Source organism: Nematolebias whitei, chromosome 23, assembly GCF_014905685.2.
Source record: "Nematolebias whitei isolate Nwh7 chromosome 23, NemWhi1, whole genome shotgun sequence".
Lineage (NCBI taxonomy): Eukaryota > Metazoa > Chordata > Actinopteri > Cyprinodontiformes > Rivulidae > Nematolebias > Nematolebias whitei.
In genome coordinates, this window is record NC_056520.1 from 10,571,366 (window position 1) to 10,591,765 (window position 20,400).

Below are 20,400 nucleotides of genomic sequence, written 5' to 3' on the forward strand. Positions count from 1 at the left end.
ATATGGATGCCTGCAGCGCCAGCCCAACGTTATGACATCACGTGCGCCATTGCGTTTAGATGTTCCCATTTTTAGTATTTTGCACCGCCTTACAATCTAGCTGCTTTTTTGGTACTTTTCCTTTTAATTATCCTTTTAATTACCATTTTATTTTCACTTGTTAAAAAAACAATTAAATTTTTACGCATCTTTTATGATCGTCTATTGTTGTCGTTGTTGTCCACTGTTGTCATCACTCTTTGTTAAAATTCAAATCTCTCTTGTAAATGAGTCCCTGAGGCTCAATGGCATTAACCTGTATAACTGATAACTGATACCAGTACCAATGTTTTTTCCCCCTAGACCTACTTACAGAGATTACATAGCTTTCTCTGCTGTGGAATTAAAATACTTCATTATTCTTTATGGTCTTTGTCAATTTGACCTGCTACCAAATGCAGATGCCAAAAAGGCAGTAAAAGTATAAATAAAGGTTGAATGAATGTGTGAAAATTTACAAATATGCACTGTTCGAGTGTTGTCACTGTGTTAGAGAGACTAGATGTCATGAATAAATTTGACATTAAACATAATCCAAGTTGAAGTGTTACATCATTTTCAGCCCCCTTTTTGGCATCTGCATTTGGTAGCAGGTCAAATTGACAAAGACCATAAAGAATAATGAAGTATTTTAATTCCACAGCAGAGAAAGCTATGTAGCTCTGTAAGTAGGTCTAGGGGGAAAAAAAAATATTGGTACTAGTACTAGTTACAGCCAATAAGTTTTAACATATCAGCATATTGGGTATCGGCCAAAAATCCAATATCCCTAACCCCAACTCATTAGGTGACGTTATTAGACAGATTGAGATAAATGTACGTTGTTATGCTGATGATACTCAGTTATCCATGAAATCTGACAAATTCAGTCTGTTACTCAGAATGAAAGATGTACACTCAGGTTGTTGTATGTCACATTTGGCATCTTTAATGCTCATGGGATTATGCTCATTAAGCATAATGAATGCTTAATTTACCCTCAATCATGTTTGGTGATTAAAGGATCAAACGTGTACATTCTGTTTACGTACTGTTTGTGATTTTCAATGTATCTGTCAGTTTAAAGATTAATTTCATGAAACTTGGCCAGGATTTGTTTTTATAGAATTATTAAATTTTCTTGACCCCTTCTATTGCAAGGTGTATAGAATACACTCTTTACCCCAAGGTCTGATTTGGTCCCATTGTTTCCCATTATTACCACATATTTTTCATGCAGTGTAATCCTGACGTAATATAATGCCTTTTTCCATGAACACCTAATAAAGCCTCTACCTTTAAAATACCTAGAAGCCTCTAACTTCAAAATAAATGGAAAACAGGTTTTAGGGAGCAGTAGTTGGGTAAATTAAAAGATAAAAGTCACAAGTTAAATAGCAAACTTGAGAAAATTGCCAACAAGGGAATATTTTTGCAACCTATTTTGTAATCGGTCAGAGGATGTTAAATATAGTAGGAATTTTTTCAAAATAATATTATTTACATAGAGAAACCCAAATGGAGTTATTTAACCCTTGAAGCACCTTTAAAATAACTATATACGTAACACCTTTGGGGACAAAATGGTCCCTCTCAAAAAAGTCTAATAAAAATGTCATGTAAATACTTTTTTTTTTACTTCCACTGCATCAAATCTTTTCAACAACTTCAGACCTAACTTTAAATATGGTTTTCGAAAAAAAATCTTCATAATTTTTACATTTTCATACCATTTTGTCATAGAAACCTTTAACGTTTCACAATTCACAACTAAAACAGGGGTCTATCTTAAGAAAACGTGGTCTTTTGTTTCATTGCTATGCTGATGATTGTCTGAATTATCTGCCCTTAAAACCCAATAGTTAGCTTTGATGACATTAAGGCATGGATGACTTAAAACTTTTTAAGTTTCACCAATCAGAAAACTGAACTCATTGTGTTTAGCTCTACTGCTGTCTCTGTTCCTGTTAACCTTCTCTTCAGCCATATCTTAAGATGTCTGTTACAAAGCTCGGGATGGTTTTAGAATCTGACTTTGAGTTTAATAAACAGACTAACTCTGTTCTACATAAAAAGCTTCTTCCAGTTAAGGCAGATAGCTAAGCTTAAGTCAGTATTGACCAGATCTGACCTTGAAAGACTAGTCCATGCATTTGCTACAACCCAGCTAGACTACTGTGATGCGCTTTTTGTTGAGGTCAGTCAGCTGTCCCTTTCATGTCTCCAGTTCGTCCAAAATGCTGCAGCTCAGCTCTTAACAGGAACTCATAGGTTTGAGCATATTTAACCAGTTTTGTCCTCCCTTCACTGGCTCCCTGTGAAACAGAATTGACATTTAAGTGCATTAATGACCTTGCACCCTCATACATCTCCAACCTACTTCAACCATAATGTATGTTCCTTTTCAGGTGCTGATATCATCTGATCTGCTGCTTTTGGTTGTACCAAAAACCAGGCTGAAGCTCAGAGGAGATCGGGCTTTTTCAGTCATGGGCCCTAAACTTTGGAACGATCTGCCCATGAACATTAGACAGGACACTTCACTCCCTGATTTTAAATCTCTCTTTAAAAACACACCTGTTTTCACTGACGTTTAACACAGTGTGACTTGATTTGGTATTTCATTGGTTCTCATTGTTTTTGTCTTTTTATTTTTGATGCTTTTAATTACATCTTGTTATTTCTTTCTTTAATTACTGCCTTGATCGTATTGTTAAGCTCTTTGGTAACAGCTGCTGTTTTAAATGTGCTTTTTAAATACACTTGACTTGACTTAACTAACACCTGCTTTCCCTTTATTTTGAAGATAGAGGCTTAGATTTATTAGGTATTTGTGGAAAAAAGCATTATATAATGTCAGGGTTACAGTACATCAAAAATATGTGGTTATAATGGGAGTCAATGGGACCAAATCAGTCTTTAGGGTAAAGAGTGTACACCTTTCTATACACCTTGCAATAAAGGGGGTCGTGAAATTTAAAAAATAATATTAAAAAACAAATCCTGGCCCAAGTTCATAAAATTACTCACTCTTTAAACTGACAGATATATTGAGAATCAAAAATAGCAAATAAGCAGAATGTATACATTTGTTCCCCCAAGGTGCTTTGGGGGTTAATGGCACATTCCTTTGAGCAGCTGATCCCATCACATCAGCCATGCTTCCATATTTAAAGGTACAGCTGCAAATGTGCAGCTGTTTGAGTGCAACTCAACCCACAGAAGCACTGTTTGCTCTTTAAACTCTACATGACCTGGCTTTCTCTTGGGAACTAGCAGAAATACCTTCAAGGACAAGGGTAGGGTTCGTCTAACTTTTACTCTATGATGTTTTAAACATTGCACACAACATCTGTTAAGCTTATTGCTGTGCTCAAAGAAAGCAGACTGCCCAAGGACACACAATGCATGGGGGGACTTTCCTTTTTGTCTTAATAACATCAGTATTCCCAGAATAGAGCTGTATATCTTTGTTGAAAAAACACAGGATGTCTTCCATTGTTGTTGCAAAGGAGCTTTTAAGTCTCCTTGGCAAACATCCACGTTGGGTTCAGGTTAAATCTGTCACTGGGCTCAAAACTGTTCTTAAAGTGAGGGGGAAATACCTCGGATTACCTAGAAGCCATGTAGACCGTCATGACTTAATGGTTTTCAACTCATAATCATGGTGGATTTTATGTTATGCTGGATCGCGAAACTTGGAGACTAGTAAGCAACTCATATTTGCAAGAATGCAGGTGAAGCTTCAGTTGAAGTCCAGCAGAATTTTTAGTTTGTAACCAACAAGCCATTTGGTCATGTTTGTGTGAGTAACAGTATATAACAGTACACTAGGATATACGCTAAACGAATGCTAAACAATACAGGCTAACACTAATAATGTAAAATATATATATTAATGTATACGTAGGCCTGTCACGATAACACGTTTTGCTGGGTGATTGTCTCAGAAATTATTGCGATAAACGATAACATTGTTTGAAATTTAACAATAATTAATTATCAAATTTTAGAAGAAATGTTGATTTGTTTGGAGTGTAGTACTTTTTTTCACCACCAGATGGCAATATAAGACAGTTTGAACCAAAGGAAGGAAAGTTGAGCAGCGCGTCTCTCTAAGAAAAATGGGAGGGAGGGCCCTTGACGTGACATGGGTTGACATGGTGACATGGCAGACGCTCAGTGGTTTGAGCTCTTTAGCATAGCATTTTTCACACAAAGCTTTTAATAAAAAAAAAATCGGTAAACACGTTCTCAGCTTCTTTTTGCAGAGAAAAACAACTTTTTAGACGACGGCACGGGTTTCAACTGTGAATTTTGGAGCTCGACAAGATGGAAGTTTATTCCCAAGGTTGGCCTGTTAGCTTAGCTTCTCAGCTTAGCTGCTTTTAACGATCCAAAAACGCAATTTTGGACGGTTAAAACAGATTTTAAAGCGAAAAGAGAAAGGGAGGGGTCAGTGAAGAGCACCGGAGTTGAGTCGTGTCTTCAGGAGAAAGAGAGAGACACGAAGAAACGATAAAGCCGGTAAATGAAAATGAGGTTGATCATTTTCATTCATCATACAATTAGTTGATTTACTGTTTATTGCGACAGGCCTAACATATACGTATAATGATATTTGTCAATGTTGTTTGTTTTAGATCTGGACATTCAGGGCTGTAGACTCTATATTTTCTGTCCAAGCAGGGCTCTCCTGTAGGAGTTAAATTTACAGGTTTGAGATGCTTGCAACAAAACTGAGAAGGGTTTGAGACGCCTGCAACAGTTTTGGAACCGTTTTTATAGAACAATGTCACACAAACTTTTTGAACGCATTCAAATACAAGAAACGAAATTAAATGTGAGCCTACGTGACTAATGCAAGTAATTTGATAACCCTGGGAATTGTTTTGTGACGCTTTGGAGACTCTTGCAAGTGCTTTCATCACAGCTGCAGACCAGTGAGATACTGGCTTCAGATCTTATACATATGTTTTGTTCCAATGTCTTATGAAAAGCAGTGGTAAGCCAAAAAAAAGACAATATGCTAAGGATAAGAAACTTCTGATACTGTGTTTCCAGTCGAGGAAGATGGCTGCCTATGATGAGCCCTGTTTTGCAGGTGGGTTTTTCCTGTTATAAGGGAGATTTTTCTTTCCACTGTCGCCTGTGTGCTGCTCAGGATGGAAAGTTGCGATGAAGTGGACATTCAATGCAATCTGCTGACTTCATTTGATAGAAAATATTTTACTAATTGGCATTAATAATGTATGGGAATGTTTTTGTACGGTGTCCTGGGACATTTGTTGTGAACTGGTGCTATATAAACAAACTGTGTACCAGTGAGTAAAGGCCCACCTCAAGCACTGGTTGTAAATAAAAGGTAGATCTTAAAAAGGATTCAGGGCTACAGAGTGTATTGAGTTCAGATAAAATGAGTTACGAAGATATATACTCAATTAAACCCATTTGTACATCTGCTTCTGAAACGCATCCACTCACTTTGGAAGCTGGCGGAAGTCTCCAGAATACTCCTCATACTTGTAGTTGACCACGTGCCAGTCAGACTTGTATGTTTTGATGCACTGCAGAGACAGAAAGAGGGTGAAGGGAAGACAAGGGAATACATTAGGATTCACTCAAAGTGCTTTTTCTAAGAGAATGGGTGGAACAAATATGTTGCCGAATCAAGCAAGCGACACCCACAGGCCTAAAATTATTATCAAAAATGCTGATTAGCTAAAACACTCCTCATATTATATTCATCCCCATGTTCCACCTGAGTAACCCCGACCTTTTGCGTCAAGGGCTCTGCTAAAGGTTAGCACGCACTGTGTGATTTGAAAAATTGTAAACATGCCATACTATGTGTGACACGTACAAGTCACGACGTTATAAAATCTTGATAGTAAGCCGTGTCATCCTGTTCAGATTTAAAAGATGTCGGACTGTAAGATTTCTTGCTGCAGCAGAATTGCGTCACACAGACTCGACAGGGATCTTGATATTTAAAAAGTCAGAACCCTCAAAAAATTTGCACATTCATACAGAATGAGCCAAAAGGTCACAAAAATAACTTCACAAATTCAGTAAAAATAAGAAAGAAAAAAACATCCCATGTGTAGAAGAAAGCACAGCTGCTCCAGATGTAGGAATGATGTCATTCTTGGCTGCATTGGGACTATCACCTAGACCCAACCCAAACCAACTCAAGCTCGCAGCTCCTTTGAAACAGCCGACCCTCTCAGGAGACGTGAAGGTGGAGAACATAAATAGAAGTTCATTTAAAACTATAAAACAACATAACTGATGTGTTCTGTGCCAGTTTTCACTTCTCTTTAAATTCATTGCAAGGAAAGTACCGGTACTTCTAAACGTTGAATAGGTTGATGTGAATATGTGAGTTGCACCGATGAAAAACGTATCAAATCTTTTTTGCCAAAGCTTATTTTGCTATGGACTCTTGTTTTGTGTGTCTGGTACCCCAGGTGATGACAATCAGGCATATGATTGGTGTGTGACTGTCAGCACCTGTGAGGAACCAGGGATCTCCACGGTCTGGGACAGAATTTTGTCCTTCAAGAAGGCAACATAGCCAACAGAACGAGGGTGATCAAAGACTACCTCTACAATTGTGGAGTATAGAGGATGGAGTGGTCTTCCTACAGTCCTGACCTCATCCCCATTGAACAACTGTGTGATGAGGATGCTGTTTGAGTGACCAACACATTCATTCATTCATTCAACCTTTCTTATACAGATTAGTCTCATTGAGTCACGAGGACTCGTTTTCAAGAGAGACCTGTTTTAGACAGACAACATATAAAGTGCAGACAACAATACATAAACTAAAAGCAATTAAAATCAAATAAAAGGAAGTTATGAACACAGTCAAATCAAGATGCCATATAAAACAAGGTAAAACACTAAAAACAAGAAGATATTTGCTTTGATATTTCTATTGACATTATCAAATGTTTAAAATCCCTTACGAAATTGTGTACACAGGGTAACTGGGACCCTGTGTACACAATTTCGTTCCACCACATGTGCAAACTAGAGTTGCATTCAGGTCCAAAAAAATCAGACCTGACCCGGCCCCAGCCAGTAGCCATCATTTCCAACCCCCACCCAACCCGACAAATTGACAGTAATTAAAGGTCCGAACCTGAACAACCCCCCCCCCCCCCCCCCGACATTTTTAATTAAGTTTTGACTGCTTATATAGTTATTAACGGTTGCCAGACGTGAGCGGCTGAATAAAAGGGGCAGAAGATCAGAGCTGAGGGTTTTTTTGTCCTTTCATGGCCATCAAAGCACATGCTTCTGCCTGCATTCTGCATTATTCAGACATGGACCCTGCTCTGACATGTTTGCGTTGGGATCTCACCTGTTTGGGTTGTTGGCCACGTGCGTCCGCTGAGTGCAGTGGCTGAACGTCCATTTGGGCGATGGATCACATCCTGGCAGTACTGGTAGTCTCATCTGAAGCTTAACTGAACTTTATTTTTTACCTCTTTCAAGGCCGGTCAGCTCGCGGTCAAATGCCCACGTGCGGCTGGTGAATGTATGGCAAGCCATGTTACCATATAATTTGATTGTCAGCTGTGCGCGTTCGCTGACACAATCAAAAGCCCGACACGGACCCCGGCCCACCCATCCAGCACAATATTATGGCCCGGCCCAGCACAAATTTGGGTCGGGTCAGGCCGGGCTTCGGGCCTGGGTTAGAAATAACAGCGCTAGTGACAAATAAAGAAGCTTTGACATCAAAATCAACAGCTTCAGATCTTGTTGCAAGGTGTTCCAGGTTACAGGGGCAAAGTAAGAAAAAGCCTTTTTGTCAAGTTCAGGTTCCACTGAGGGGACACTGCAGGTAATGAATCCCTGAGAGCGCACGTCGTAACTGCACTGACGACATGACAAGTGGGACAAGATAAAAGAAGTCAGCAGACCAAGGAGTGATTTATAGACTAAGATGAACCAGTGTGAGAGCCTACGTGTAGATAATGATGACCAACTGACCAATGAGCACAGAGTGCAGTGATGGGTACACAACCATACTAGTTGAAGAATGTAATGCACAACATTGTGTGCCCAAGCAGTTGAGCAACATGAGGATGAGGTGTGGGCTGTTGTGGCTGTATTTGGTTCTTCTGCATGCAACTGGCATCATGTTAGATTATCTGAGCTCCAGCATCTGTCCAGATTTAAAGATAGGAATGCGTCCAAAATGTTAAATCAGGTCCTCTGGACATTTTTTTTTTGTGTTGAAATGTTTCGTCTTTCATCCAAAGGACTTAATCAGTCCGAGAAGCCACAACAAACTCAGTCCCATAAGTAGCACACTCACATAGTGGGCCGCCAATAAGTTTTGATGGTGATAACATCATTTCTGGAGTCCGCCCTCTCCCCCATTGACTCCTCTGAGGCAGCCATGGCCAAAGTTGTTCAAATTTACCTGGATTACCCAGATTAATCCAGGATTATTGTACATGAACTTTGATGTTTTGAACCACTTTGGCTATGGCTGCCTCAGACGAGTTGACGCGAGAGAGGGCAGGCCCCAGAAACCATCTTATCACCATTAAACTGGTTGGCCCACCATGTGAGTGTGCTACTTATGGGACTGAGTTTGTTGTGGCTCCTCGGACTAAAATAGTCTTTTGGATGAAAGACGGAACGTTTCAACAAAAAGAAACAGTCCAGAGGACCTGACTTAACTTTGTTGGATTTTTTTACCTGGATTATTGAGCACAAACTTTGATTATATGAATGCATGTTCATCTGTCTAAATCAGTGATTCCCAACCCTGGTCCCTGAGGAATACCACTCTTCTTGTTTTAGTTGTTCTTCTGCTCCATCACACCTGACTTGAATGAAAGTGTGATTAACAGGTTTCTGCCGAACTTAAGGAAGTAATTAAACTACTGAATCAGGTGTGTTGGAGCAGAGAAACAGCTAAAACATGCAGAATGGTGTTCCTCAAGGACCAGTGTTGGAACCACTGGTCTAAACTAAGGATGTTTAATCTGTGTACTTATTTCTCTGCTCCAGCATACCTGATTCTAATTGATTATGATTTTAATGATTCAGTCATTCAATCATTTTAATTATCTCTTCATGTTCAGCAAAAGTGTGTTTATCACCTATTAATTCAAATCAGGTGTGTTGGAGCAGAGAAACCTCCAAAACACGCAAGACAGTCACCCTCGAAGACCAAGATTGGACATCTTTGGTCTGGACTGAGATTAACCACCCATGTTTAGGTTAAATAAATAAAACCTTGTCATGCTTAAACTGAAGGACAGCGCAGGGAAGTAGTCCTGTCACAGAGGCCAAGATGGCCGAACAGAGAATAGACAAAGAAGGCTTGTATCCAGGTTTTACCTCTTGAACAAACAGAGAGTGAGCTTCTTTCTCAGCGGTCTCTGGCACAGTGGAGAGCAGAGTCCGGCCCTGGCGCCGCAGGGTGGAAATCTGAGGGGGGGAGACAGAAAGTAGGCATGAAAAACACAACACATCCACTCTGCTTGGCTCGCTTTGGGGATGTTTTCACTCGTCCTCAGGAGCACAGCAAACTTTATTGATCCCCATAGGAAACTTCTTTCTGAACTCTTCCTCAAAGAAAGGTCAGATATCCGGGTCAGGACCGCAACTGCTTCAACTGATACAACTTTTCAGTTCCTTTGGATTTCTACACATAATCTACTCAAAATATACTGTGTATAAGGACTTTCTTTTAGGGAAATACTTTTAATCGACTGACCATCAACCTTTGGATTTTAGAATGCGGTATAAAACGGCAGACAATGGTTAGCAAAGTTTTCCGTATAGATTTTTCCACCACTGTCATTGTTGTGCCTCTAAAGAAAACAAATGTTACCAATTGAAAAAAATGAGCACTTGCCTAGTACGTGATTACCATATATCATGTTATCAAAATATACTTGTGAATCTAAATGTGTCAGGGCTACTCGGAGTTAAGGATGTTTCATTTTATCTGCTGAGTTAGATCAACTTATCTGGCTCCCTCTGGGATCTAATCAAGCAAACCTTGGAAAAATATTTACTTCTTGGTTGTGGTAATCGGGGTCACAACTTCAGCTGACGCTCTATGAGCTGCTGGGCTTGCATCCATACTATGTTGTTTCTTTATTTAGAAGTTACAGCCATTTTTGTCAAGACCGAGTTGGATCCAAAAGGTAGTTACTGATGGTGATGTGCTATAAAATATTATTTTCTGATAAGTTCATCCCATGTTTTATGAGACTTATGGCAGAATTTAAATTAATTAAAAAAAAATCAATTTAGAGGTCTCCTTTGAGAGTTTTCTAAGGTTAGATTGCAAAATAGTCCATTTTGGTGTTTTGATGCATTTAGGCGTATGTCTCTATCAAAAATTGGGGTACGACGTCAAAATCCAAGATGGCCACTACAATATATATATAAACCAGCTAGCTCAATTATTTAAGGAAATTATGCTTTCCAGTTTTTATATTGCTTAAAAATATTGTTTTTTCAAATGATTTGAATGTCCAGTGGAGTGACTGAAGATTAATCTATGGAGGCCAAGGCCACTGTTGGCCACCCTCCAGTTCTTCCATTGTGACTGTTGGCAGATAATATTGCCAGGACTAGTCATTCTGTGCAAATAAGCAAAATAAAAATAATAATGATGATAAACATCAAAGTTCATGCTCGGTAATCCAGATAAATAATCCAACAAAATTAAGCCAGGTCCTCTGGACAGTTTCTTTCTGTTGAAATGTTAAGTCTTTCATCCAAAGGACTTCATCAGTCCGAGGAGCCACAACATACTCAGTCCCATAAGTAGCACACTCACATGGTGGGCCAACCAGTTTGATGGTGATAAAATGGTGTCTGTGGCCCTCCCTCTCCCCTGTCGACTAGCATGAGGCAGCCATAGTCAAAGTGGTTCAAAACATCAAAGTTCATGCACAATAATCCTGGATTATCTGGATAATCCAAGTAAATTTGAACCACTTTGGCCATGGCTGCCTCAGAGGAGTCGATGAAGGAGAGGCCGGACTCCAAAAACCATTTTATCACCTTCAAACTGGTTGGCCCACCGTGTGATTGTGCTACTTTTGGGACTCAGTTCTTGTGGCTCCTCGGACTGAAGAAGTCTTTTGGATGAAGGACGAAACTTTTCAACAAATATAAACCATCCAGAGGACCTGATTTACCGTATTTTTCTGACTATAAGGCACACTTAAAATCCTTTAATCTTCTCAAAAATCGACAGTGAGCCTTATGTATTAATCCTGGTTGTGCTTACTGACCTCAAACAGATTTTATGTGTTACAACTGAACAATGTTGAGAGTTATTGTGAATGAGTTGAATAAATTTTGACTTATCTGACTGTTTTGTTTTGCTTAATATGCCTTATAATCCTGTGCACCTTATAGTCCGAAAATACGGTAACTTTGTTGGAATAATAATAAACCTTCCTCTGTTCTTACACACAGTGCAACTCCTATCCACTTGAATGCCTTGCACCAAAAACATTAAGGTTCACTTGCATTCCCTCTTCAATTCCAGTCCAGAAAAACATTAATCTTAAAAACATTCACTATACAAATCCCTCAGTGACGGGGGACATCAGCTTGTTTTACCTTAAGTTCTGTGAAAGTCCATCAAACAAAGTTCCTATACAAAAATGAATGGCAAGCTTTTGTATTACAATTAAAATTTTTTATTTAGTAAATTTTATAAGCCATTTGAAAAAACAGTGTTGATGTACAAACGGTAACAACAAGCAAGAATATTCCCTTAAAAATGAACAATTTGCTAACATTCAACTAGAACTTGGTGTTAGAAGATAATGGTTTTAAATATTTATAAAAAGGGAACACCGTCTCCACAGGACGGTCCTAGGACAAATTTTAGGTCTTGTCTCCTCCACCTCTGTTCAAATATTCAATTTTGTAACATGTTAACTGTAATTAGTTATTTATTGCTTTAAAGACAGGTCATGTGACACCATTATTGTGTGTGGGGAGAAGGTGAGAATTAAAGCCCTGCAATAATAGGTCTCAGACTGGGGTTCCAAAAGTACATAGCAGCATATATTAATCGGTTCCTGTTGACATTATCTTTAAACTAAAGGAGGTGGAGACAGTACATATTTTTATCTGTAAACTCTTGAGTCCAAACCTCTAGAATAAGAACATGTGCATGTTAACAAATATAAAACCCCATTAAAGCTGCCACATTTTGACTTTTGACTAGTTCTCTGTCGGCAGTGTCACATGGATTTGAGGTTCACGCTATGTACATCTAGGCTTGTCACGATAAACCATAAATCAATTAATCGCATAAAAAATGAAAATTATCGACCTCATTTTCATTTATCGGCTTTATCGTTTCTTCGTGTCTCTCTCTTTCTACTGAAGACACTGGATGACAAAAGGCTCCACTCTGGTGCTCTTCACTGACCCCTCCCTTTCTCTTTTCTTTAAAATCCATTTTAACCGTCCAAAATCACGTTTTGGGATTGTCAAAAGCAGCTAAGCTACGAGCTAAGCTAACAGGCCGACCTCGGAAAAAACCTCTGTCTTGTCGAAGCTCCAAAATTCACGGCTGAAACCCGTGCCTTCATGTAAAAAGTTGTTTCTCTCTGCAAAAAGAAGCTGAGAACTAGTTAACTGATTTTTTTTTTATTAAAAGCTTTGTGTGAAAAATGCTATGCTAAAGAGCTCAAACCACACCGAGCATCCGCCATTTTGAGAACCGAAAAACAGGAAAGAGAGACAGCCCATGTCACGTCAAGGGGCCTCCTTCCCATTTTTCTTAAAGAGACACGCTGCTCGCTCCCTCACTATCCATCCTTTGGTTCAAACTGTCTTATACTGCCATCCAGTGGTAAAAAAATGTACTACACACAAAATTAACCAGCATTTCTTGTTAAAATTGACAATAATTACTAATTATTGTCAAATTTCAAACATATTATCGTTTATCGCAATATTTTCTGAGACAATTAATCGCCCAGCAAAATTTATTATCATGACAGGCCTATGTACACCTCAAACACCAATGAAGTGTCAATGATTTAAGCTGTTATGTACTAACCTATTATTCACCATATAATAATAATAATTCTTCAAGGCATGCTGCTAACAATCTACTATGAGAAAAAACTGCTGCCTGCCAATTAACAGCATTCCTTTCAGTCATTAAACTAGACCTTTGATGGCGTCCACCTTTGTTCTGCAGGAAGTGATGCCGTGCAGTAGTGTAGGCTGATTGTTGTGATCTAAAACATAAAAACTGAATTTATATTAAGGTAACACTCTAAGAAAATTTAATCTGATAAGGAATTCAGACCTTATTAATGGTACAAAATACACAGCCTCAGGCCTTTAAGTAAGGACTCCCTCCTAAACACATGAAATCTCTTGCATGGCCAGTTTCTCTGTGTATGGGTGTGTATCAACAAGAGTGTTTATGCAGCATGCACGCCACACCCAAATATCTGGCTGTCTCCATCCTTTTTGTCTGTCAGCCCAGTGATTTAAAACATATGATGGGTTAGACAAAAACAGGGACTGGGTCAAACCAGACACACATGCACACAAAGTCCCGAGCTGTTGAAAAATGGCCATCTACTGCAGACAGCCTCTTAATGAAAACCACTAATCATCCCCTGATTGTGCAACAGTATGGAAGCAGGGGATTCTCCACCACACAGTGTACGTCAGAGAAATGTACGTCATGAATGTGTATGTTGGGTGGGGGTGGTCTCATATTTTCAGGACCTATCACAAGCAGTCTGTAGAAGGATCAAAAAGAAAACTGTGAACTGGCACATGGCCATGGTTGGCCTAGACTCACTGAAGCACATGAGCAGTAAAGGTTGGTCCATGCTGTTCATTCAAATGAAAAGCTACTTAAGCTCAGATCCCTACAAATGATTTGTCCTGAACATATCACAGTTTGTTGTGTCAGGGACTGCACAGACCAGTCAAGTGCCACTTTGCTACTGTCTCTACACTCATTGGTTCTGCACTGCACCAGTTAAGGGCCTGCCCACTGCTGGTACCCACACACACAGCCCAGTTTATGCAACTATCTTGTTCATGGTTCCAAGCAAACTGCTCCAAGGTGATGACTTTTATGTACACAGACAGCAGCTGTTGATTAGCCAGCGGAGCTATGTCCCTGGAGGACCCGCCCAGCAAAATTGCAAACTAGATCTGAACTTTCACTTCCTCTCTGATTGTCTTGAGTGTGGTTTTTTTTTTTTTTCTAGTTTCTGGTATGTAAGCGCCAAAAATAGTGCTGTGGACCAGTGATGAGGTACAGACCTTAGAACTTTATTGGCCTATGTCAAGATTCAGCATGAGCTGGACAGCGCCACAAGAAATGAGCACATTTACAGAGATATTGGAGATGATGGTGCAGCATGGCTACACCTGGACTTATAAGCAGCGTCAGGATGAGCTAAATAAACTGAAGTTCAATTATAGGGCGATTAAGAACCACAATGGGCGGAGTGGCTTGAACACAAAGACTTGTTACGATAGCCCCCACTTTTCATTGACGATCCTGCGCACAGAGTGGGGAAACCGGTCACAGCGGCAAATCGCCTACACACGAGAAGATCCAATAAGACGAGAGCTGAGTGGAGTTGAACTTATGAATGGCAAAGTAGCTAAGGTTCTCTTGATGACCCGTGTCCAAGGTATAAAAACAAGGCTACAATGGACATGGGCAAATCAAAACTGAAGCAGGAAGCAATGGGATTAGGTAATCTGATTATGTTTTACCTAATGCAGATGGCCAGGTTTGTCAAAATACAGTTGTAGATTTTATGGACACCAAATTGTGAAAGATTCAGAACACTTTTGAGATGCCCACAACAAAACTGAAAAGGCTACAAGACACTTCTAACAAAATTTAGAAGCGTTTAAGATACCGACAACAAGTCCTATTATTTTATGAGAAAATATGCCACAAAAATTCTTTGAACGGGTTTAAATTTTTGCAACTCGCAAGAAAATTGAAAACTTACGCAAACATTTTGAGACACGTTGGAGATTCCAGTGCAAATGCCAAACACCAACAGTCACAGTGAGGTGAGATACAGAATTCTTGCTCTCTGCCACGCAACAAAAACAATTCAAGAACGGTTTAAGAATGCAAACACTGGTGTGTTAACTTGGCCTCTGAATTAGTCAGCTCTTAGTCAAATCAAGAATCTGTGAGGTGTTTTTGATAAACAAGTTAAGGTTCTTTAACAACAGCCTTTATGTGAGATAACTCAGGAGACCTTCAGAGGTCTAGTGGAGTCTACGCCTCAAAGCATTAAGGTTACTTTGGTGGGAAAAGAGATCCATACTGAATATTTTATGGTTGTACAGTGTGGCTTTAAACAGCTGTCAGTCAGACAATACAGAGCTCACTCTCTGAAGAAACAATACAAATTCTGGCTGGTGTTTTCACATGTCACATGAAGAAAAATCCCCATTTTATGCTTTATTGACAAAAGCAGGGAGGAGGATGTGGTGTTGATCTGACGGCTCACATTTATCATCATGAAGAAAAATATCAGTCGGCACAACAGAGTGGTTCTGTAATGCGTTGGCCTTTTCTTGGGATTTACTGTCAGTAATAAAGATGGTCGTGTCTCGCAGCTTCTCAGAAGACTTCAGCAACAATAAGTGCTGGAACGTCAGCGTGTCTTTGTTTTTCTCTTTAGTTTGAAACAGACACTGCTGAGATCCATCTGAGCACAGTAACCCCGTGTAACCCTGAAATGTTGTCAGAGTTGTAAAAACATTGGAAGTTTGAAATTCAGAAATTAGTCAATGTTTGAAAAGCAATAAAGGGTGGCAGTACACATCTTACAGCTTTCCTATCCTATTGTGGTCCTATATTAAAGTATCAGAATCAGAATAAGCTTTACTATCATTGCACCGAGATACCGAGAATATGTACGTACAGCCGTCTGAAAGATGAACAGAGTGCACAAAGCTGCTGCTATAAGCGCGGCCTTCTTATTCTTTTCAGAATACTTTATTTTTAGATAGAAAAAGGGACAAAGCCATGAGGGGAGAGGATAGTGGCATTACAAAAAAGATCTCTTCACACCTTGTCCTAACAGGACACGATTTAAGACGTCAAAAAACTCTGCCAGCCAAAAGCACATTTATGAACACGTACATATGCATTTACGACGAGGTGGTCCACGAAGCACTAACAGATAGTCCATTGTCCTGATAAGACGATGGTCAGCTGGCACAGTTCTGATAAGCCTCCACAGAAGGGGTCGGGGTGGGGGGGTTGCAATAGACCAAGCTTTTCCTTAGTTTACACATTTCCCAGGAGAAATTGATAAGTCGGCCTGCTCGAGGCCAGCCGGGAGTCCCATTCAGATAACCACAACTGTTAATTTATTCAGGTAGACTATTTTTCCGTCAGCCTTGAGTCTGTACTGATACTTCCGAGGTCCAAAATGGCCAGATTAGGGTGCAATCTACTGGTCCGTGCTTACGAGCATCTTCAAGGTTGTGTTCATGATGACGAGTCCCAAAGCCGCAGGTGGCCTGCGATTCAAATCACTTCCATCTTATGGTTTCGCTCGTAAATCAGTTGATTTTGAGTCCTCAAAGCACCAACCAAACCTTCACATGGAGAGCAGCCTGACGAGGTCCAAATTAACTGCGACCGTCTTCTTTGTATGTTGATAAACCAGGAACCAGACTATTCCAAAAACAGGAAACTTGTTATCAAAATCCAATTATATGCAATTTCGACGTCCTCGATCGACAGCAGAGACATCACCCCCAGAGATTTATCCAGCTGCATGCGTGTCGTCCGAGCAGATGAGGGTTCTCCAGGACCCTGTCGCTTTGTTGAAAAGATTTTGTCATTTGTGTCCAAAGTCCAATTGGTCAGATCCAAAACAGGAGTTTTCATTTGGGAAAGGTGTAAAAATAGGAGCTGCACTGATACACAGACAGAGAGCAAAAAAGCAGGAGGAGAACAGGGAGCGGAGGAATGCGTGCGTCTCGTTAGAGAAATTCTCTGATTGCTTGTCATCAACAGATTTTCTATTAAGCCCATGGATTGCAATAAATTGTACCTGAAACCACCAAGAATTGTTGGTCAGCTTCAGAATTTAAAAGTTTAAGGAATAAAAGTCTTTAATAGCAAACAACGCTGATAAAAGAAATTGTTTTGTACTGCTTTACAAATGGTACCTGGATGGCCCCCATTGATGAGGGATTTGAAAAGTGAATGTAGTTTTTGAGACAGGGAATGTAATTGAAGCTTCATGTTTTTGGTGCAAGATATTCAAGCAGGTATCGGTAGTATTAACACAGTATAAAAGAACAGAGCTAGTTGTTTTTTTTTTCTTGTTGGGGTGGAGGGACAGATCTTGAAGAGCAGTGGGAGTCAGTTTATCCAACACAAGGTGCAATGGCAGAGCCGGGGGGTGGCTAATGGTGGCCTTGGCCACTTTTCGTTGGCCATCCCAAACTATACTTTTAGGCAATATAAAAACTAGAAAGCATAGTTTCCTCAAATAATTGTGGTGGCCAGTTTACACACATATATATGGTAGTGGCTAGGCCTGTCAAGATAACAAATTCTGCTGGGCGATAAATTGTCTCAGAAATTATTGCGATAAATGATAATATTGTTTGAAATTTGACAATAATTACTAATTATTGTCAAATTTAAGAGAAACGTTGGTTAATTTGTTTTGATGTAGTACCTTTATTGACCACCGGATGGCAGTATAAGACTGCTTGAACCAAAGGATGGATAGTGAGGGAGGAGCAGTGTCTCTCTAAGAAAAATGGGAGGGAGGCCCCTTGACGTGACATGGGCTGTCTCTCGTTACTGTTTTTTGGTTCTCAAAACGGCGGACGCTTTATGTGATTTGAGCTCTTTAGCGTAGCATTTTTCACACAAAGTTTTTAATACAAAATCAGTAAACAAGTTCTCTGCTTCTTTTTGCAGAGAAAAACAACTTTTTACACGAAGGCACGGGTTTCAACTGTGAATTTTGGAGCTTTGACAAGACTGAGGTTTATCCCCGAGGTCGGCCTAGTAGCTTAGCTCATAGCTTAGCTTCTCAGTTTAGCTGCTTTTCATGATCCAAAAACACGATTTTGGACGGTTAAAACAGATTTTAAAGAGAAAAGAGAAAGGGAGAGGTCAGTGAAGAACACCGGAGCTGAGCTTTTTATCATCCAATGTCTTCAGTAGAAAGAGAGAGACACGAAGAAACGATAAACCCAATAAATGAAAATGAGGTCGATAATTTTCATTTATCATGCGATTAATTGATTTATTGTTTATCACGACAGGCCTAGTAGTGGCCATCTTTGAATTGAACTTTCTTACACCTAGATAGGAAACCTAAAGGATACCTCACTCAGTTTTTCAAGTTATCATGCTCGCAGCGTGGACAGACAGACGGTATTTCCAATTCCCTCTCTTACGTCTGCGACAAGGGGCAATAAATGCATTTTCAGTAGCGGTCTTGGTGTATTCTGTGTCCATCTGTTGAGCTACATGGTCACTTTTTTGCCAGTTTCAGAAAATAACAGCCTATTTTCATGTGCATGGCTTGGAATACTGCATTCTAAACTGTGCACATTATTTTGTTGCCCACCTCGGCACATATATCCACCACAGTCTGTTTCGTTCCCACCTTTGCAGTCACCACTACACTTAAAATCGTAGGACAAAAACTTTGACTTTGTATTTGGTTGATTATTTCTTCATTGTAACAATGCTTCTTGGTAATAAATCTTACACTGATTAAATTCCTGTTAATCCCCTTTAAATGGTGCCACAGTTATTAGTTAAATACATTTGTGGGTTGAACAGCAGAGAAGTATGTGGGTGGCACCACTGAAAAACGTTCACAAGAAGCATGAACTTGACAGCAGACTGAAGCAGGGGGCTTGCTGTTCCAATTTACAGCCTCACAAGCTGGTTATGGGTTGAGGAATCACCTCATTATCAATCTGAAAGTTGAGAGTAAAAAATGCAAAGGCAACGTTTTCAGGATGGCAAAGAAAGAGACGATGCAGGAAGTAGAGCGCAAACCGGTTCCCAGCATATTTGTACATCCAACAGTATGTCTACTGACTCAAAATGTTAGAACAAGTATTTTTCATCTGTAGACTGGGATTTCAAGTATTTTCATTAGCATGCACATGCAGTTAAAGTAATTCAATAGCTATTTTAGAGAGCACGGCACAAGAAGTAGTCTGACCAACAGCTCTCCTTGTGTGACTAGAGCATGCTCCGCTTCTCTCAAGCGCCCTAGCCACCCCCACCTCCCGTGCCGAAAACTGCCGGAACTAACGTAATGCTAAGCTAGTGGCGTGCAATAAAAAACATGTTAGCTAAGATGTAGCACTCCACTTCTCTCACATATCCTAACCCTGCACCCCCGTCAGCAACTGCCAGTACTAATGTGGCGTTAAGCTAGCACGCAAAACAGAGGTGTCTCTCCCTCATCCCTCCGTGAGCACCCTGTCAAGGCAGATGACTGAGGAGAAACACTGGTGTGGAGTTGTTGTAAGTAACCAGGAAAACCCAGAGTGGATTTTTAGTAGTTTGAATATTCTCCTATTGATCAAGTGGAATGGATTCAATCATGAAGAAATAGAAAATGCTTGGGTGAGCTAATATTTCATGGCAGATGTGGGGGGTGAGGTCCAAATGTATATTTTTAGATGAGGTGGGGACACGTCCCCTTCACATATAATTGTTGCAACGCCCAGGCTGTGAACAGAGATGTCTGGGCTGCCCTACTCAAGCTGCTCCCACTACCTGACTGGAACAAGCAAAGGAGGGAAGGTGGTTGGTTTGATAAATGGTTAGACAGACGGACAGTAATTGTTGAGTGTCTGCCCCCTGAGCAATTAGCTCAGTAAATGTGGCCCTTTGAACAATTTAGTTGAATAGCCCTGAAATATACTGCAGGTCAAGACAGACAAATTGTTTTGAGTCTTAAAACAAGACTTGGCTTTTCTTACCTGAAAGTCGTCTGTGGGGAACTGCAACATATCGCGAAGAACATCGCTGACGATCTGGGTCTTCCTCTGCAGGAGAACATTTTCATAGTCCAGAGGCTCTATGATCTTTGGTTTGACCTGCAGGAGCAACAAAACAACATCAGCCTAGCTTCTGCATCTCAGAATCAAATATTTGATGTCAAAGCACAGAGATATGTTCAATTTCATCAATGACTGGACGATAACAGCAGCGTCATTGCAAGGGTTGCTGGATAGGCTGCATAGGGAAACTTGTGGTATTCACACAGTCTGGACAACAAGTTGCCATTGTTCTATCGCTGAATGACTGGTTGACAGCTACAGACGGAGGAGCTGGCACAGAAAAAA

The 20,400-nt window shown here is 40.1% G+C and overlaps 1 protein-coding gene across 1 annotated transcript in view; it reads right to left on the reverse strand.

Annotated features, from left to right (window-relative positions):
- Positions 1–20,400, reverse strand: part of LOC119428696 (dedicator of cytokinesis protein 9) — a 125,916-nt gene that overhangs the window by 81,003 nt on the left and 24,513 nt on the right. Inside the window, exons 2-4 of the mRNA XM_037696368.1 lie at positions 20,035–20,151; positions 9,391–9,480; positions 5,503–5,585 (exon numbers count right to left, since the gene is read on the reverse strand). Coding sequence (XP_037552296.1) covers positions 5,503–5,585; positions 9,391–9,480; positions 20,035–20,151 — 290 coding nt within the window. The remainder of the gene's footprint in view (positions 1–5,502; positions 5,586–9,390; positions 9,481–20,034; positions 20,152–20,400) is intronic.